Below are 22,215 nucleotides of genomic sequence, written 5' to 3' on the forward strand. Positions count from 1 at the left end.
CAGACTTTACGATGAAAGGTAAGTAACCAAGTAACGCTAATGTTCAAATTGAAACTACCGTTGACAGCTGTGTCAGACAGACTGTAACATGGCTGAAGTGGTGAGAATATAGTTAAAACAAGTACCGTTACAAAGGTCATTAATGTCGCTTGATAAAAACTAGGATGACGATGATGCATTTGTAATACATACACATAGATTATTCTAGCTAACTACTTAATGCAGGTATGCACACTTCTTAAAAAGTGAGTTCTTAAAATGCTAAAGCCCCCGACGAGGCACATCATTTTTTCTTTATCAAGTATTTCGTTAATTCCAGCTGGATTTCAGTTGGAGAAGGCATAATTCTTTATATGAGAGATAGAGAGAGAAAGAGAGAGAGAGAGAGAAAGAGAGAGCTTCTACAACCTTGGCTGGGCAATGGAACTTAATTACAAAACACAATCCAACACATCAATAAACATCATTAGAGATCATCCTAAAGAAATCCACACATTTCTGCCCCAGTATTTCTTAAAACAATCTTAAAACACATGAACATTATACAGAGATGTTTACAATACAGATATTTCAGTTAGAACACAGTATAATATCATCTTGCTCTAGTTTTGTGTACTTTCACACCACCGTTGTATGATATTTCACTTGTGTTTGGGCTAGATAGCGTGTGCTGATCAGCAAAAAAAGTTGATTTATTAACTTTTTTAAAGTCTGGTTATCACATAGGAAAATCTTTATGGCTCTCACTTGGGGTTTTGCTGCAGAAACAACACCTCTATCCCAAAAGAGACAACAGTTAAAAGTAGGGTCTTTGAGATAAGTGACGATAAACTCTCTTATTTTTTTTCGTCTGTTTTTGTACATCAACAGTGGATGGCATTGGGAGGCTTTCACTTCCTTGATATGTTGAGAAAGGTTGTAGTTTCGTTCGAGAGAAATGGTGAGTCAGGCATCCAAAACCTCTCGTGACATTCTCTCTGTCTTAAATGTCACATTCATATGTGCATGTAAAAGGCCCATGAGGGGCGGTAATGTCTTGTAAAATGAAGCTTTGGCTGATGAGGGCCTTTTCTAAGTACCCAGTCTGAAAATAATCAATTTCTTTCTCTTTTTTTTTGTCATTAACTGTAAGGTCTACACGAGAGCCTCCGCTTTCAGCTCACTGTCCAAACGAGTATAATGTCACACGGTCGTCTACGCCCTTGCATTTTAGAGTCTGCCGACTTCTTGAAAATAAGGACACAGTCAGTGATTTAAACCTGTTCACACTCTAAACACGAACACAACAAACATATAGAAACATCTTAAATAGTCCAAACTCAATAAGCCAAGTCAAAACGGGCAAAAGAAACTCCGACACAAGCCTAATGGATTGCAGGCCTCTGTGTATCATCTGTCTAACACACATTTCATGGACAAATTATCAATAATATATTACGTCTATAATCTAATAGAGCTTTTGGTTGGCGAGGACTGGAACTCTATTAGCGTCCACTGATGCAGTAATAAAAACATCTGCTGAAAACCACCCTACTGTCAGCTTGCCCAACTGCAGCACTTCCCTAATGAACGGTAGCGATAACCGAGATGTTTCAAAACAAAGCTTGCTTGACTGGGTTTACATTAGTTGGTTGGGTGGGCTCATTTTGCGATATTGCAATTTAAATCCATCTGGCTTGTGACCTTGGCCTGGCTGCGCAGTCTGAGATCTCTAGTGATTGGCACAGGGTGACCTGTCTGAGAGTCATTGGCACAAAAGCAGTGCACTTGACATGTCTGTGCAGGGGGGCACACATGGTGCTCAATGCAGCAAACTAATTGGAAAGAAGCTGGAAATTTAAGTCTTTCTTCTTGAAAGGGCTTTAAGATTTCTCCTTTAGCATATGCAAGTATCTGAGGGTGTAAACAGCTAAACATGCGATTAGAATTGATTAAGGAATCCGTTTGGCATCTTTGATAAGGGATTTTATAGTACTATGGGATGCACCAAAGATGGCAGAACAAAAAGTGGAGACGAACAGACTGTCACACAGCAGGTGGGGCAGAGCATGGATTTTGGCAGAGACTTTCCAGCCATCAGAAGGGGTTTGTCTACAAGAGACAGACATGGTAATAGGGTGAATCTGCGATTGAATGTTGTGGTACACACCAAAATCGGAACAAGGAACATTACATTTTGCGCAAAGAAAATGAAGCCTTATTTAAATCATTAAATCATCACAACATTTTGAAGTCTGCATGTTTTTAGCTTTGATTTTAATTCGGTGATAATGTTCATCCTCGATGATTTTGCTAGCACAATACAATAATGTATTGTAGTAGTTACATGCACTGCATGGCCAATAGAAAAGTATTTTGGATTTAAAGAAGCAAACACTTAAAAGTCTACTACTGGATTGCAGCCAGGGATCGTGTTTATCGAGATTTTAAATGTAATAAATTCTGACAAACACATATTTGTGAGTTACTATGTCACAGTTAACACTTACATTTGTTACTTAATAGCTGAAATGGGCTTTACCCATAAAAATGATGAATTATTTCAATAGAGATCCAATCATAGACTCTTTTATTGTTGCATACTTAAATCCTTTTTTGTCAGACAGTATATTTCTCGTTGTGAGTATTAAAAATTCATATTATTTTTGTTAAAAATCTGCATAAATTAAAAAAGAACAAGTATAAATACTTGACAAATCACGCTCAGTTAAGTATTGCACATTACAGCTTTGAAAATCAGCATTTGTTTTGCATATTGGTAATGGCGATCTGAGTGCTTAACTGTTATAAGCGAAATATAAGTTACTAGTTCTTTTGAGTTATGAGTTTTAATTAGATTCACCCGATAACCATAGATATGTGCTAATATTCTACAACTTGAGTAAACGTCAATGAATATTGGAAAATCCAGGACATCATACGATCATACGAAATAAAAAGATTATTAAACAAAGTCCAGCTGGAACATAAAAAGTCCAGTTCAAATCTTTCTCGATGTGACATTTTATACATCCAGAAGGCCTGCAATCAGACCTTACATTGAAGTGTGCGTCAACAAGAAGTACTCATATTTAGTCTGCTTAAGGCAGTTCTATTTTTAAAATGGAGGTATGAGTATGTGAACCAATCTTCTGTCTCAATGTGGAGCTTGAAATACGTAGTGAGATACTCCAGGCATGAATATTAACACTTATCTCAGTAGACCAGTTTGTACAGTGGTTAAATGGATAATACTCTTTTATGAGACCAAGGAAAACCAGTCACACACATCTCTAAATAGACAACACGATGATCCTGAAAGGCTACACAGGTATACTTTCCTAGTCTATGATCAAATGTAAGTCAGAAGAATCGTGGGGGAGGGAAAAGACGTCCACACACTTGTAACTCAAAGGCACAAACAACAACATTCTGAAAACCTCTTAACGAAAAACCTATCGGTATCACAAACAGATTATCTTACAAAAAAAAGCATGAATCATTTTCAAATAACCGTTTGTTTTCTACATTTCGAAATGTAAACATGAAATAAAACGTGCCACGTTCATTAATTAGAAGTCAAAGTGAAAGAGATCACCACCACCACCACAACTATGTAAAATATCATTAGCTCTCACACATTCTACAAAGAAAAAAACAAACAAACATTCTGTCTGCTGATGATCTGCATCGGCTCCACCTCTTACCGTACCTCGAATAAGCCGGCGTCTAATGTTCACCTCTGGAGAATTCCTCCTCCTCTTTGAATTGGTTTGCATGTTTTCGTATGGCTGTGAGTTACGAGAGTGCTCCGACCCCTGATTCAGCATCTTCAACGTCTCTTTGCATCCAGATGGCATGCTTCCTTAAACAGTTGTAGGTCCGAGCTTAAGTATTGCCTGTTTGTTTCGAGATCAACTTTGTTGACGTCAAATGAAGTGGGCATCTCTGATATGAGGATGAATGTATTGCCCGTTAAGGACGTACTGATTAGGCACACGTTTGTTGCATTCATTTTTCTGTTATGTTTGGGAGCATGGTGCGTGAGCGATGGGCCTGATTAGGTTGTGGGATTGCGGGAGAGGCTTACTGGATTCAGTGTCATGGGTGCGGCCACCAGGAGTTTAGGAACGGGACAGAAATGGGCCTCCATAGGGACGCACTGGAGGTCGATGGGGTCGGCGCTCAGTACCTCGGCGGCGTCTACTGGAAGACAGGTACAAACACAGCCCACAGATAAGGAGAGGAACCATTTATGGCCAAACATGCAATATGCAAAGTAGTCAGTTTTGATCTCATCTACTCCAACATCAAATCATTTCCAAAATGAGAGAGAGAATTACAAGTGAGTGAATAAATATTGCGACATACTGCGTCGGTTATCTGCAATTCTGTGTGTGTAATTTTGCGAGACGTATTTCAGCATAAAAGCAAGCGAAGCAGGAAATGAGCGCTGACACCTCAGGTCTGCGCCGCATTATTGGTCTATACCTGTACTTTAAAATTAACATTAGATTCTGAACTAGAGCTGAAAAACACTCCAAGCCTTTTGGCAGCTAAGTCAAACCACAATGCTGCTACTTAAGTAATAAATAGGTAAGCAAAGACACCTTCTGCACACTAGAATAACCCTGCTGGATACATAACTGTATATGATTTATCCGTTTCCTCACATTATGTATTTTTAAGGTAACTGTAAGATTAAGACAATAAATGTTAGACAATAAATCAGAAAATCTCTGACTGAAAATAGACACCCACATCATATTGACAGAGAAATGCAGAGGACATATATACCATCTCACTCTAATGTGAGCCACACAGACAACTTGCTCCAAGTGCACATTTCTTAAAACATGGTGAAAGGGGAAGACAATGAACTTGACAACGAGCTTTTGCACTTAAAGAGATGCTTCATTTAAAAAAGAACATTTTACTCACTGATATGTTGTTTCAAACCTGTAAGATTATTTTTCTTTTCACTGCTCATTCCAAATCAATATCACAGAAACAGTTTACAATAAACTTCATCACTGTTCCTTAAAACTAGACTATATGACGTGAATTGCTTTTAAAAGCTGCTAACACCAAGCAAGATAATTCAGGCTACGTTTACACGACAACAACGTAGCAAAAAAAGCAAAAACGATCAGCATTTACAGATATCCACAAGAATGGCCAAAATGCAGGCCAGTATTTAGTGCTGTCACCTTTTTAGTTTACAGTACCTGTATGGAAGTGACACATGCATTTGCTGCTTGTTTAAGATGGCACATTATGATTTTGCCAGGTACAAAGCAATTCTGGATTTACATCTATGTTGATCCTTATTAAAAAATGTAATCTATACCTATTCCCTAACTCTAAACCAAACCATAACTGTAAATTATTCCCAAAATCAGAGGGAAATAATAGTTGGATAACACTCACGTAGATGTGCATAAACCTAACTGTAAACCTAAACTTAACGTAAAAGTTAAATGTATGCCTTAATTCTGATTGGCTGATTGGAATGTTGTTCCATCCAAGAACTTAAGGACTTTAATTTTTAGCTGTTTTCACGGACACGACGATAGTGCCATTTTCAAAATTCAGTTCTAATAAACAATGTTGTTTTGTAAACGAACAGGCAAAAGTTGTCGTGCAAACAGCCCCTAAAACAAGTTATAAGTGCCCCTATTCACCTTATTCTCCGCGGACAAGCGGGCGCAGCCATTTGAATCTTTTTGGCACAAGACGTCTGGTCTCATTCACTTCCATTCATTTTAAGACATTAAAAACAGCTCGTTTCGCTGTTTGATGTAGCAAACTGATATTTCCTGGTTATATTATTCTACTTGGTCTGTATAGTCATGCAAACATTTGTTTGTAGAGCAAGTAGTTTGACCGTTTTTTGCCGTTTATTGTTACGAGTCATTTCTCCTATAGGAGACTGAAACAGAAGTTCTAAGACAATCGCGAAAACAGGCGCACTTCTGCATTTTAGAATAAGGTCAATAGGGTAAATGCTGAGCTAGAATTTATTCCTATACTGATAAATTTCTGGTGAACAGTCAAAGTGACTTTTTCCCATTTTATACGGTTCCTTTTACAGCATTGAGGTTGTAATATAATTAAAATATAATCAGTTTATTAGACTATGGCATTCATTTAGTTGCTCAAGCGTAAAACGAGACGAAAAGCCGTTTACATGCAAACGCCCGTCAGAATCGACAGGCTAGCGCAGAAGCTCCATTGAATATACTGGGGTAAAATAAAAGTTTATATTTTAAAGATATTAAGGGGAAAATGTAATTTAATGCAGTGCTTTAGCATACTTCCGCATAAACCCTATTATGCTCTTTTAAAATGTGTATTTGGAGGTATACCAGCAGGCAAACAATGTCATAAGAGGTTAATATTAGGTTAGATTTAGGTTGTGACATCACGCGACCAAAATTCAATGTCTAGTCAGTGTGTAAGGACAGCATTATTTTGACATCCAATAATGAAGTCAAATGACGTTGATATTTGGTTGATTTTAGGTTGTGTTTGAAAGTGACCAGATCCAACATAGAGCAAACATCTTAATCCAACGTCATATTGACAGAAAATACTGACATTTATTTATCAGGTCTGGCAACCAAAATTCAATGTCTGACAGATGTCATAGTGATAACGTCCACACAACGTCAGTAAAATCATTAAACATTGATGTTTGGTTGATTTTAGGATGTTGGACATTGATGTTGGGTTTAGACGTTAAAAGTGTTTTCATTTCCAAACAAAATTCAACATCCCCGTAACATTGGTCTATCTGACGTCATGTTGACCTCCTGTGCCTGCTGGGCTCTTTCAATAAGTACATGTATCCAAAATAATAATAAAATATTTTCATTTTCTCGTAATATACATTTCATATAAGCGCAAATAAAGTGAGGAAGATTCATTCTTCCTTAACCCCTCCTTTTCATGAGCCAGCTCAGCTCTGATTCGTCAGATGGCCCAGTCTACTGTGATTGGTGTATTGTTTACAGCAGACATTAAAAACTAAATGACAATTACCATTCGAAGTTAATTTCTGGACATTTTCTCAGTCCAAAGTGACTGTACATACTGGAGAACATGAACAATGCTGCTGATTTGATCATATCAGTTCAAGGCTGAGTCTGATAATAAAAAATCAGTACTAGCAGATCAACCATAACCTCCGACACAAGAATGATTAAAGTGGGACTTTTCTCTGTGTATGTTTCTCTGAGTTGTTCTTAGGCCCCGTTTACACTAGTGCGTTTTAGTTTTAAAACGGCGTTTTAGAATGAAAACGATCCGCGTCCACACTCGCATTTACCCAGCGTTTCTGAACTGCTCTCCGTCCACACCAAAACGCTGAAAACGCACATCACGTGACCACACACACACACTTTGGCAATCGCTGGAGCCTGTCTACCCACCCAGATGAGAGCTCTGCTAGTCGGACTTCTCATCAAGCATCTCCCGCTGGATCTAATCTCACTATATTTATTAAACGTGATATTTCATTCATCTTGTTGTCTTTATCTAACGACATATTCCCTGACTTTGGTCATTGGAATCTATTACTTGTTCTCAGGTAATGTGTTTTGGCTGAGCGCAAAGATAAGTTAATGATTAATGTAAGCACGTAGCCTACATTCTGTATATTAACTGATCGCTTGCCTTTATTTCCTATAATGTATAAACTTATTGTATGTTATACTTTTATAATGGCCATTATCGATTATTAAAACTGATATTCAGCAAAAGAGAGGGTATGTTTTGTATTTTCACTGAAATTGAAAGGAGGCAGTGTTGTTATCGGCTCCGTTTTTTTTATAAATATGCACACAGTGAAGATGACGCTCATGCAGCACGACGCCTCAACATTTCTGCTGTCTGTTTAGTTGTTAATATTAAAATAAAAATAGGCAGTTCCTTATATCAAGTTTACATTTTATTGTTGAGAAAGTGAAACAACGTAGCCAAGGTGATGTGAATGAAGTTATAAAGTACACTGTTCCCTGTGAAGATTGACGCGTGTCCTCGGTATGTTTTCCATATCAAACTGAGAAGAAGAGATGCAGCCTTGATCAAACTTGCGAAGTCTGAACTTACACGGAGAAGATTCAGGACTGAACTGTGTGTTAGGCTACTTAATGTTGAGGAAAAGCCCCAATCAGAGAGGCGAATGTCGGCAGCCCCGCCTCCGTTTTCAGATGTCTCCGTCTTTCCCCATCCACACTGAGACGGAGCAGCAGCGTTTTAGAATGAAAACGGCCTCTCCAGCGTTTTCGAAACGCTCCGTTTTCGGCGCTCGAGAACTCCGGCGTAGTGTGGACGGATGGCGTAACCGTAGCAAAACTTAGGCGTTTTCAAACTAAAACGCATTAGTGTAAACGGGGCCTTAAACTGTGCTACATTATTTGACCTGTGTAATTCCTCTACAGCAACATAACAAGAGAACAATAGCCAATCACGTATGGGCAATTAGATGTGTTTAGATTAGTTACAGACTAAAAAAAAACAGATTTGTTGAATGCGAACACTCATTCCTGCTAATTTTCTGATCATAACCAAAGTGCAAATATAATGCAAGATTCATTTTGCAGCTGAATTTGCAGAATTTACATCAGTTGTTTTTTCTGTGGTTTGTCTTTCCACTAAATGCTTCTTCTTAACATATCATTGACAACATGAACAAGCTACACTGTTTGAGAGTCAAAGTAGACGCCAGTTGGTAGTTAATGAAAACCACATGCTAGTATTACGCAAATGTTACGGATCTACATAACTAATTTCAGCAGTTTCTTTTCAGTGACAATAACTTGCAAATCTTTTGCATCCATACACAGCTAAATTATGCACTGTATGAAATGTAATACTGGAAAAAGCACAACAGGCCACTTTTATAACAAATCTAATTCCACAAGAGAATAGGTCTACACTACAATTATAATACTGACATATTGGAGTAATTACATCACCGAAATTAATTTCAGATATTTTTTTTATTTGTTTATATTTTCAGTTACTGGAGGATAAAGCAGCCAATCATAATATATCATCATGCTTTAAAAACCCAGACTATTTTAACATATAAGCTATCCTATAACTTCAAAGACTTGATTATAATCATATAGGACACTTTTTTCTGGAGTATTTTACATATTTAGCTCTTAACGTGGTCACTGTGACCTGCTGCTGTATGGAAAATCTGGCTACTGATTCAACAATAGTATAAGAAAAAACAGTGTTACAGGTTTGGAACAACATGATGGAAATCAATGACAGACATTTCATTTTTAACCGAATCATCCTTTAAATGCAGCCATTTGCTCTCTAACACACACAGTGAAGACACTGAAACAGACAGACAGAGATGTGAACACACACAGACACATGGTGGAACTGGGACATTGTGCTAAAGAGGTAAAAGAGGCACCTCACTGGTCCACAGAGAACTCAAAGACTCAAGGTCAGCCATTTTGGATCAGAAAACACTTTGTTGTCACTCAGATCACACTAGCAGTCCTTCCATTGAGATTTGAAAAAATATATATTTCTGAATTAAAACATTATTGTCTATGGACCAGAGTCGGCAGCTCTACAGCTGTAAAAAGGAGAGGCCAAAATGAAGGGGCAAACCTGGTTGGAGGTGGCTGATTCAGCAAAAGGAACATTGGTGACTGGGGTCGTAGCCGACGAAACAGTGGAAGTGGTGGCACCGTGCATCATGGGAACTTTTTTCAGGCGAGTCAGACAAGAAACAAGGGAAGGGGGAAGGTGGAGGGGAGGAGGAATGTTATGAGTACCATGACCATAATATGCCAGAGGAACAGGCTGAGTCATGGCAACTACGTCTTCATGTACCGCAAAGATGATGTTTTCACTCCAGAAAACATGCAAACTTAAAAACACCTTTTGTTTCATTAGGTTTCAGCTGAGACAGTTTTATCCCACCATGGTTACATTTAGATAAAACTATTGAGCATCCTCTAATGGGCGAAAATCAAAACGTGGCCCTCATCAAAATCACACTCATTTGGGACAGACTGAAATATTTTGATGAGGGCCAGATAATGGATAAACACACACAAGTGGAACAAGCAGAGAATGTAAATATGCAGCTCATTCCAGTTCAGATATCGCCTTAACATAATATGACCCTTTACTTCTTTGGTTTGGTGACCTTGCATTTCAATTTGCAACTTCTTTAAATGGGTCAAAGATGGGTTTCGTGCATCAAAACAAGTCTAAAACACTTATAAATGTATAAGGAAGATGTGCTGTTTAAATTACAGTTGTAAGTTATATGCTATTCCTTCTATGCTAATGAAGGACTACTGAGACATTCCAAGCATGGGACGGGTCCTCCTGGCATGGCAGAGTTCCTCACAGCTTCAGTACACAAGGTTCTGTCCTAGGCCCTCTTCTTTTTAATTTAATACTGTATGCTTCCTTTTAGCAAGATTATTAGTAGTTTTACAGTTATATTTTATCATTGCTAAGCAGATAATGTACAATTATATTTTTCTTTTAGCCCTGAAAGGCTGGACAAACGGTCTCTCTTGCAGGATTGTTTAGTCTCCATTAACAAATGGATGGCCGAAAATGTTCTGCAGTTGAACCACGATAAAACTGAAATGTTAATTTTTGCTTCCCATAGAATCACCCCAATGATCAGGCAAGTTTTTGGGAGTTTGTCATCTTCAAATTGCAGTGACATTAGAAATCTGGGTTTCATCTTTGATAGAGCTCTGTGTTTTAATAGCCATGGTAAGTCTGTTGTTCGTACATGCTTTTTGCATCTGAGCAACATCGCAAAAATCAGAAATATTGTTTCAAAGGAGGAGACGGAGAAGCTTGCCCAGGCCTTTGTCTCTTCGTGGTTGGATTATTATAATGTTCTGTTTACTTGTCTGAATAAATGTTGTGCAGAATGCAGTGATGAGGTTTTTAACCAACACCAGTAGGAAATCGCACATTACTCCTGTGCTTAAGGCACTTCACTGGCTTCTTAATAGTTTTACAGTAAATTTTAAGATTCTGGTCATTAGATATAGAGCTCTGCGTGGGCAAGCACCCCTACATTAAAGATCTTTTACGTAGTCACTCATGTAGCCGGTCTCTGAGGTCTTCTGGCAAAGACCTTTTAGCCATTCCCAGAACTCGTCTTAAGACTAAAGGTGACCATGCCTTCTGTGTTGTGGCCCCAAGGCTCTGGAACTCTCTCCCTATTGCATTGAGAAATCTAGGATCAGTTGATCTTTTAAAGAGAAGTTTATTTATAAACTAATTTCGAGAGGATCACGTGCTTATGATTGTTTGCGGCCGGCCCTGCATTATTCAATTTATGATTCACAGATCAGACGATTCCTAAGCCACTATGAATACTCTAAGTTCCATATAACAGCCATCTGCGTTTTGAAGAATCCTTCCTTCCACCCCTACACCTCCTCCTTTCCTAGATTGGTGGCACGGTGGCCCAGTGGTTACCACTGTTGCCTCACAGCAATTAGTCACTGGTTCTAGTCCTTACCAAGCCAGACAACGTTTCTGTGCAGAGATTACATGCTCTTCCTGTGTTCACGTGGGTTCCACCGGGTTCCCAAGTTCCCTCCCACCGTCTAAAAACATTTAACTTCAGTTAATTGAATAATCTAAATTGGCACCATAGACATGCTCATAGTAAGTAGTTATATCTTAAGAGCAATCACTATCTGTTCATTAGCTACTACAGCAGGGGAGTTCTCAAGATCTACCTGAGCTCAAACTACCCTTTTGCCTTGCAAATGGGAGGAAGCCCCAGGCTCGAGGATCTTATGAGCTCAGGGCTCTATCCCAGAACAGCATCCCAAACAAGCTTTACAATCAATCATCAGCTAAGTGTGAACTCTTGAAAAGTATTTAAAGACACATCTTTTTGGTCAAGCTTTTCATTGACAGTATCAGTGTTTCTGTACTTGATTTTTAACTTGTTTCAATATGTTTTATTTTATTGATGTTTACTTGTTTTCTGGTTTTCTCTTTTTGTAAAGCACTTTGTGACTCAATGTCAGGGAAAGGTGCTATATAAATAAACCTTTACTTTTCTACACAGCTCTGCCATTTGCTTACAGTAACCATGTGCTTTTCACCATACACAATTCATTTTCTTCTGATCTTTTTTCATATAACGTTGTCATGTTTGGTGTTATTTGACAGTTTATAACCAGCATTGTAGTGATGAAATCAACAGAGATGTATATCAATGTTTAATAGATTTACCATTGTTCAGTCATGGCCTTAGGAGAGTATGTTAATGCACGTCTCCCCCACTTTATCTCCTCAACTTTGATGTTCAGCTGGTTTTGGGGGTTGGGTATTTCACTCATGTTTGACCATACTTTGCTCAGGGTATAAGAAGGAAAGGTGACTATTGATTGGGGGAGATTAGCTTTTATTTTGCTTCTCCCGCACACCGGTTTCACTGTCTTTTTTACACAGCAGCTTTTATGTCACAGCTAAGTTTCTCTATAGAGTATGTTAGTTTGTTTCATTCTATTGTCTGTATATTTAAGCATGTAACTTAATAAACAACCATGCCTGCTTTAAGGAGTTGAGATTCTCTTTATCAATGATGATAACAACTTTAATGGAGTCAGATTAATTATAATGGAGTCAGATAAATGATTGATTTAAACACACCATCCTTTAACTGCTTTCTGTTTCCAATTACTGATTCAGAATAGCAGAATAAGCTTCAAGCCTTACACAGTACAACGTGTATTAGTGTCATACATTTTTACAATGATTTACAGAAGACACTCATTGAAATGTCATTCAGAGCAACAATAGCTTTTACTAAACAATCCTGTCAGACATATTTAGGACAAGAATTATTTGATGATATAATACGAACTATGTACATCCAATGGTGCATTGAAGCAAGAAAGAGCTTCATCCAGGAGACATTTAATTTGCAATATCAACCAGTTGGATGTACATGTTGAAGCTTATTTCTTGCAAAATAGGGATTTGAGACAAAAATGAAGTATTAACCCATTAAACGCATTGCTTCTGTGAAGAAAGCAGCTAGCAAAACTAGAGGCACATTTTGTACTGCTTTTTACATAGGGAGAAAAAAACCAACTGATTTTAGATGATCTTGCAATCCATTACAAAACAATTGTCCTGGTAAGATTATACGAACTACATAGCATTACATTACTATTAATGCAAACATCATCCTTTTTCATTTACAAAATAATTTCTTGACTTTATTTTTTACGTAAGTATAGGCACAGCAGGTGGAACCTAATTGTTTTGAGGCTTCATTCCCATCTATTGAATTTAACCTGTATAAAAACAGCTTGTTATGCTGCTTAGTGGTGCAAACTGGCCTTTCCGTCTTGTCGCCTATCCAAGTTTTAGGAATAACAAATAATAACTTGACTTCTAGTTGATCATTTGGTATCAGAAGTGGCTTATATGAAAGGCAAAGGCCTCTAGATTACGCTTACTTTACCAAAACAAAATATGATCATGCCTTGATTTTGAATTATTTAATTAGGACAGTAATGTCTAACTTTGCTTAGACAAAAGTCTTACTTAACAGAAATAAGAAGTCATGGTGCAGTGGAAAAAAAAAAGAGTTAAAATTGTGTATGACTCCTATGAGCTTGGACGACTGCATCCATACATCTCTCAAAAAACCTATTAATAAAGTCAACTGTAATGACAAAGAAAGCATTCTTGCAGGACTCCCACAGTTCATCAAGACTCTTTAGATTCATCTTCAACGCCTCCTCCTTCATCTTACCCCAGACATGCTCAATAATGTTCATGTCTGATGACTGGGCTGGACAATCCTGGAGCACCTTGACCTTCTTTGCTTTTAGGAACTTTGATGTGGAGGCTGAAGTATGAGAAGGAGCGCTATCCTGCTGAAGAATTTACCTTCTCCTGTGGTTTGTAATGTGATGGGCAGCACAAATGTCTTGATACATCAAGCTCTTGATGTTGCCATCCACTCTGCAGATCTCTCGCATGCCCCCATACTAAATTTAACCCCAAACCATGATTTTTCCTTCACCAAACTTAACTGATTTCTGTGAGAATCTTGGGTCCATGCTGGTTCCAATAGGTCTTCTTCAGTATTTGTGATGATTGAGATGCAGTTTAACAGATGATTCATCAAAGAAATCTACCTTCTGCAACTTTTCCAAATGATCAACTAGAAGTCGTCTTTTTTTTGCTCTTACAACTGGGATAGACGACAAGACTTTTGTCAGGTAGTGTATTTGTGCGTATTGTCTTAAACTTGTTTGTAGAGGAAGTAGTTTGACCCTTTATTGCTGTTATTCCTACTCATTTCCCGCATAGGCAAGTGAATCACAAGTTCTAAAACAATAATAGAAAAGAGCTTACTTCCGCGTTACAGAATAAGCTCAATGACTTCAATAAAGTCCTAAGATGGCAACAGTTGCGCTTGTATGAAACAGGAAAAAAGCAAGTCTGTGTAACCTGGATGACAGCACACAACACACAGAACTGAGTAGAAATACACAATTTATCTGCATTAACTAATAAAAGATTATTTTTGTCTTTATTAAGACCAGATGATGGCATCTGGTATCTCAGATGATTTTGAGAAAATAAAAAAAATGTTTCCTTGCAGTTTCTTTGTTTTATGCCAAGTTTTAAAAAAAAAAATGTTGTCCAGGTGTTTTTTCTGCCTTTTGTTTTGGTAATCACACAACTTTTTATATCAGGTTATCAGCTTCCAAATTTAAAAGGTTATGGGTTATCAGGCACAAACTTCATATTGTTGCAGCCTTAGATTTGTTTTTAATCCTTTGCTTGCCTCTTCAAAGAAAAAACAATTCCTTGCAAGCGTATAGCACAGACTTCAATGTTCAGGATGAGCCTGAGTTATCAGTTTGTACTGGAGGTTATCAGGGGATAACAAACTGCTGGATGGTGCAACTGACTGAAATGGGATTTTAAATCTTTATATTTTCTCAATCTTTCAACCCACTAGGCTGTACACATTTGTTAGAAAGAACATTTTAAATATTTAACATACACTCAACGGCCACTTTATTAGGTACACCTTACTAGTACAGGGTTGGACCCCCTTTTGCCTTCAGAACCGCCGTAATCCTTTGTGGTATAGATTCAACAAGGTACTAAACATATTCGTCAGAGATTTTGGTCCATATTGACATGATAGCATCACGCAGTTGCTGCAGACTTGTCGGCTGCACATCCATGATGCAAATCTCCCGTTCCACCACATACCTAACGTGCTCTATTGGATTGAGATCTGGTGAATGTGGATTCCATTTGAGTACAGTGAACTCATTGTCATGTTCAAGAAACAAGTCTGAGTTGATTGTTGCTTTATTACATGGCGTGTTATCCTACTGAAAGTAGCCATCAGAAGATGGGTACACTATGGTCATAAAGGGATAAACATGGTCAGCAACATTACTCAGGCTGTGGTGTTGACACAATGCTCAATTTGTAATGTGTCTCCACATATAAATAGCCCCACAGCATCACACCACCACCACCAACCTGAATCATTGATCCAAGGCAGGATAGATCCTTGCTTTCATGTTGTTGACAAATTCTAACCCTACCATTAGGATGTTGCAGCAGAAATTGAGACTCACCAGACCAGGCAATGTTTTTCCAATCTTCTATTGTCTAATTTTGATGAGCCTGTGTGAATTGTAGCCTCAGTTTCCTGTTCTTAGCTGACATGAGTGGCGCCCGGTGTGGTCTTCTGCTGTTGTAGACCATCCGCTTCATGGTTCGACATGTTGTTCGTTCAGATATGCTCATCTGCATACCTCAGTTGTAACAAGTTGTTATTTGAGTTACTGCTGCCTTTCTATCAGCTTGAACCAGTCTGGCCATTCTCCTCTGACCTGAACAAGGCATTTGCGCCCGCAGAACTGCCGCCCACTGAATATTTTCTTTTTTTCGGACAATTCTCTGTAAACCTTTAAGATGGTTGTGCGTAAAAAAAATGCAAGTAGATCAGCAGTTTCTGAATTACTCAGACCAGCCCGTCTGACACCAACAACCATGCCACGTTCATAGTCACTTAAATCACCTTTCTTCCCCATTCTGATGCTCGGTTTGAATGAGAGCAGATCGCCTTGACAATGTCTACATGCCTAAATGCATCGAGTTGCTGCCATGCGATTGGTTGATTGGAAATTTACATTAACAAACAGTTGGATAGGTGTACCTAATAAAGTGGCCAGTGAGTATATGCTTAAATTTAGCATCATCACTTGTACTTTTATATATTTTAAATACATAGAAAAAAATCACATGGTCTTATTTGTACGAACAGCGCAAATGTGTTACACTGAATGACTATGGAACGTAGTCATTTTGTCATAAAAGTGAAAGCTTTACCATGAACACTTGTTTGGTATTTGATGTTTCCTATAAACTTATTTTGATGCAGATACCAAAGTGTCTTTGACCCAAATATGAACAAAGAATTTTGGACTATCAGATAAACCCATTTATAAGAAATAACAAGATAAAGGTCATATTATATGGAAAACCTGCAAATAAACACAGCATGGTATGTAAACAGCAAATGCATCCAGTGATGACATAAAAAACAAAATATAGACATGCACACAGTCACACACTGGCACACTCTCAGGTTCAGCACAGATCTATTGCTTTGACAAGATTGCTACCCAGCTAAATGACTGTTAAAGACTATGGCCAAAATCTGTGGGCATGTAAATGTGTGTGGAGTAGTGTTTGTGTTAGGTTTTTAACACTGGGAGAGGTTGTCTACCTTTCTAAACGGGTTAAAGGGATAGTTCAACCAAAACTGAAGAGAATGGTAGCCTTTGACACCCATAGTAAGAATTTCTGTTTATTGGAAGTCAATGGCTTCCACATTCTTCAAAATATCTCCTATTGTGTTCAACAGAAGAAAGAAACTCATATTTGAAAATAAATGACAGAATTTTCTGAATTGTGAACTGTCCCTGTGACGGTAAAGTAGTGTGTGTTTGTGAGGGGACGGGGCCTAGTCTCTACCCTCACCAGTATGTCCAGGCCCTGACAGGTAACGGCTTTGGGGGGCCCTGCAGCCGGTCCAGTCCCGCCTCTCCCAGCGGCCCTCTGTCATTGGGCCGGGGGGTTTGAATAGGCCTATAATAGATTTCAGGAGGTGAGGGAGAGGAGAGGATGAGGAGGAAAAGGCACAAAGAAAAAGGAACCAGTCTTAATGAGTCACACTGAAGGCTTTGGCCTGTTGTTTGTGCCCGCACTGTGCCGTCAGCCGCACACCAAATCACACGCACGCACACATGCATGCACAAACACATTCTTCACACCACAAGCAGAAAAATAATGAGCAAATGATAAGAAGCGGTAAAAGTGTGCAGGTTGAGTGTGAACGCAGTGACAGACAGGACAGCCTTCGGTTTGAGAAAAACGACTGTGTAAGAAATTAGTTGTTTTTTTGCCTATGAGCACTTTTTTGTTGACTTTTCCACTTGATTGAAAATCATGAAAACCATTTCATGATGTGATTTAAAGATTACTGACTTGAATTAACATTTACTTAAAATGAATATGAAACTAGTTCATGATTATATTGTATACACAAGGGTTGGACAATGAAACTAAAACACTGGCCAATTTAATGTTGGAGGTTTCATGGCTAAATTTGACCAGCCTGAAGGCCAATCTTCATTGATTGCACATTTCATCAGAGTGAAGAGTGCGAAGGTTAAATTAGCAGACTAAAAGCACAGTTTTGCTTAAAATACTGCAATATACACAACATAATTGGTGACATATCACAGTTCAAAAGAGGATAAGTTGTTGGTGCACGTCTCGCTGATGCATCTGTGACCAAGACAGCAAGTCTTTGTGACGTATCAAGAGTTACGCTATCCAAGGTAATGCCAGCAAATTATCATAAAGGACGAACCACATTCAACAGGAGGACCTGTGGATGCAAGTAGAAGATGTCTGAAAGGGATGTCTGGGTGCTACTCTGGATTGTCTCTAAAAAAAACCCTAAAAGCACAGCTGCTCAACTCACTACAGAATTAAATGTGCACCTCAAATATCCTGTTTCCACAAAACTGTCTGTCTACAGAATCAATATACATGGCCGTATACATTTTCTGCTATAGCCAAACCTTTGGTCACTCATACCAATGTCAAACGTTGGTTTCAATCTTGGGCTGTGGACAATGTAAAACATGTATTATTCTCTGATGAATCCACCTTTCCTGTCTTTCTCACATCTGAGAGAGGTTCATTCTGGAGATGTCACAAAAAAGCGTACCCCCCAGACTGTTGCATGCCCAGAGTAAAGCATAGGGGTGGATTAGTGATGGTTTGGGCTGCAATATAATAGCATTTCCCAGGCCTAATAATTGTGCTCGATGGGCGCATCACTAGCTATGTTTCCATCCAAAAATGCGAATTAACTTTATGCGCAAAACTGGATTATCGCATAAAAGATGTGCGAATAAAGCATCGTTTCCACTCAACATGTCAAAGTGAACAAAATCAAATAAGAGAATCTGCGTGAATCTTTTCTTCATTTAATAAATGAATTGCACCTCAGAAGAAAATCCTGACTTGCGGTGGAGTTTGAAGGTGTGAGACGCAAAGCGCAGACGCTCTTGATTCTGGAGGTCATTAATAATATAATAACACTAATACTGATACGGTTAAGGTGTTTTAGAATAACCAAAACAACATTTCAGATGTTTTACAGTGTGCTCAGACAGCTGGTTTGTCCATTCACACACATTTTTATCATCACATGATCCCTTATAACAATATCACATGACCTTTTTTAATGCGCATACTGGAATTTGTTCGCTAAAAGTGTTGTCATCATACTTTATGTGCATCTTTTCTTATCGAATAAAACGTTTATCCTACTCAGTTATGCACATGTTTTTATGTTTATTTTCAAAATTGATGCGCATCTTGACGTTTCCATCAACCACGTAGCTACTGCCAAGGACTATCGAACCATTCTGGAGGACAGCGTGCACCCAATGGTTCAAACATTGTATCCTGAAGGCGGTGCTGTTTATCAGGATGATCCTGCACCAATACACACATTAAAACTGGTGACAGAGTGGTTTAATGGACTTGAAAGTAAAGTTGAACATCTCACATGTCGTGCACAGTCACCAGATCTAAATATTATTGAGCTGCTTTAGGGTATTTTGGAGGAGCTAGTCAGGAAACGTTTTTTCACCAGCATCACATAGTGACCTGGCCACTGTTTTGCAAGAAGAATGGCTCAAAATCCCTCTGGCCACTGTGCAGGTGTTGTACAGTAACTTTCATTCCCAAGATGATTTTATGCTGTATTCAGTTTCAGTTTCATTGTCCAATATATATATACACATTAAAAATGAAATGTTTTTTATTTTATAATATAAAAATAATAATATTAAATAATTTTGTGATAATCAAGTAATATTTATCTTTTTTTTTTAAATTAGCAAAGGTAAAGAAATGTAGTAATGATATGCAAAGATTTCTTATTTCTATTCATTTAAAATTGACATCACAGATCTTTACAATTAAAAATTAAAACTGTGACTATATCAACCATGTTTATAATCATACAATAATTCATATATTTTTGTTTTAATGAGTTGTTATATTTTGAAATGAATACCTGGATCTCGGATGAGCATAAAACAATAAAAAGTATACACAAAAGACATTTAAAAACAAATGAAAATTAAGGGCACTAACAACATGTAACCGACAAAATCAAACAAAAGCCGTCGTCTGGGACATAAAAGAGCCCTCAGCAAAAGAAACCCCTTTATTACAGTGCTGGAGGTCTTTAGAGTAAAGTGTGGATCACCTTCCTGTCTGTCACAGATCTGAGACGCTGCTGTAAGAAAACCACTGATCCAGAGAGACTGGGAAGTGACCTACCAATGCCTCCAGATGGAGCCATGCAGAAAACGGAGCCTGCAACACCATGCACAAAGAGCCCAGGAGAAGACAGACCACGGAGGGGTGAAAGACATGGGGAAAACGGGGAGGGAAAGCAGCATGAGAACAAGACAAAACAACTTTAGAGTTAGTGACAGACAGCGAAAGAGCGATGACCGTCATTATGGGCAACATTGTGGCGAGATGGAGACACGGACACAAAGCAGGGAGAAACCAAGAGGAAATGAATCACGCTGGTAGAAAAGTGCTCATCAGGACAGGGATGTTAACCTGGATGCCAATCCGTTGTTGTGTCGATACTCATTTAAGTCTTGTCAGAGGATTAGCCCAATAGCTGTTTGGTTTGATGGCTTGATTTTTTTTTCACTAAAAACAACATGCAACAGCATTCAGAGTCATTTAGCTTTGGAAATGTGCGGTGTATGGAAGGAAATGTTCAGCCAAAAATGGATTTGGTTATCATTTATTCACCCTGAAGTTGTTCCTACACTTGTATTAAGAAGACATTTAAAGCTAAAATTGTCTTCCATAGTATGCTGAAAAATAGGATATGAACAGGAAACAACTAAATGTTCTTCAAAATAACATTTTTTATCAGAATAAAGAAAATTAGACAGTAGGTGAAGGGTAAGAAAAAGTATAAGGTGAACTTTTGGGTGAACTAAAGAGTTCACCCAAATAAATGCTGTCTGAAATGTTCTTTTAAAATTACAATTTTTATTAGGCTCTTGTGTTGGTTCAGGAATTTCTCTTTTATGGCAAGGAATATTTTTTTCATGTCTTTAAAGTGAAATAATGAAATATAAACAAAGGAGGCTGAGAAAAATATTTCATTTTTGACTGAAATTTCAGACAGTACTTAGTTTCACAATCACCAGTGATCCAGCCTGTGCAGATCGTTGGTAAACATGCAGTTTACTATAAGCACTACAAATCTGCCGGACTACAAGATCCAGTCATGCTCCACTACTAGGACTATTTATATAGCACACACACACACACTTCAGGGCTGAGTCTTGTTATACTGAATGTGAAAATTACGACGCGTTTTCCTTGCCTTGTCTTGCCGTGTTTGTGACCCTCACCTTGTATGTTTGTTTATGTTGCCTGCTGCCTGCCTGTACTGACCATCTGCCTGCTATTTGATTACGACTCTGGATTTCCTGTGTATATCTGTTTGCCCCTATCTTGACCATTGCTTGCTTGACCTTCCTGCTAAAAAAATCCTGCATTTGGTCCGCACCAGCGTCACTTCCCATTACAGAAGACTCAGCCACTTCTGTGTGTTTGTGTGCTGACTTTATAGTCCATGTAATCAGTTCATGAGTAGCTTCAGCTGTGTCTGTATTCAATCATGGGGATCTAGGCCAGGAGTGTGAGTAGTGCATGACGGAAGCTTGTAGTCCATATACCGTCTGATCTGTAGTCCTTATAGTGATCTGCATGTTTACCAGCGATCTGCACACGCTGGATTGCTGGCGATTGTGACACTTTGAGGTTTTTCCATTTTAAAATGGCATAGAAAGCTATTTCCGTGCTTCAAAAAGCATGCACTAGCCTATTAAGAATATTTGGTATATTTTTATTATTTTAAAGGGCCCATTTTGATTTCATGTTTCCTTCAAATACCTCATGCAAAGACATTTCTGTATTGACTACTAAAATCAAATGTTTGGTGATCTATAATGCAGTTTATGTCATAGCCATGCTGCATTTTATCTGTTACATGTCATTGTCATGTGGAATTAGAGGGAAATTCTCAATCTAGGAAGGAAAATCTGCATCTGGTAATATTGTTGATTGTTAATCTGGAAAATTGTCCACATAAGTGTATAGCTAGTCTATAAAGAAAAAGAGTGCTGAGGTGATTTTTGTAGGCAATATTTAAAAAGTTAGAATTTTAGCACTTCTTGTTTGCATCACCCTGAGTATTTTCAATCAGTTTTTGATTAAAAGGACTATACATTGAATTTAGAAAGTCTTGTTATTAGCCAGGACTGCACAGTGGTGCAGTGGGTAGCACGTTCGCTTTACACAAGAACATTGCTGGTTCGAGCCTCGGTCGGGTCAGTTGGCTTTTCTGTGTGGAATTTGCATGTTCTCTCCGTGTTCACATGGGTTTCCTCTGGGTGCTTCGGTTTCCCCTTACAGTCCAAAGACATGCGGTACAGGAATTGGGTGAGCTAAATTATCCGTTTTGTATGACAGTGAGTGAGTGTGTATGGGTGTTTCCCATTGATGGGTTGCAGCTGGAAGGGC

General features: G+C 38.3%; 1 protein-coding gene across 29 annotated transcripts in view; it reads right to left on the minus strand.

The window, feature by feature from the left end:
* Positions 1 to 495: 495 nt before the first annotated feature.
* Positions 496 to 22,215, minus strand: part of mbnl3 (muscleblind-like splicing regulator 3) — a 90,506-nt gene continuing 68,786 nt past the window's right edge. For 4 of the 29 annotated variants that reach the window (XM_087280728.1, XM_087280730.1, XM_087280729.1 and 1 more), the window contains 3 exons: positions 17,047 to 17,154; positions 9,622 to 9,716; positions 496 to 4,182 (listed from right to left, as the gene is read on the minus strand). In XM_087280728.1, coding sequence (XP_087136854.1) covers positions 4,165 to 4,182; positions 9,622 to 9,716; positions 17,047 to 17,154 — 221 coding nt within the window. In that variant the 3' untranslated portion in view covers positions 496 to 4,164. 29 annotated transcript variants of the gene reach the window in all.

Source organism: Danio rerio, chromosome 14 (assembly GCF_052040795.2).
Source record: "Danio rerio strain M-AB ecotype USA chromosome 14, GRCz13ab, whole genome shotgun sequence".
NCBI classification, from domain to species: Eukaryota; Metazoa; Chordata; class Actinopteri; order Cypriniformes; family Danionidae; genus Danio; species Danio rerio.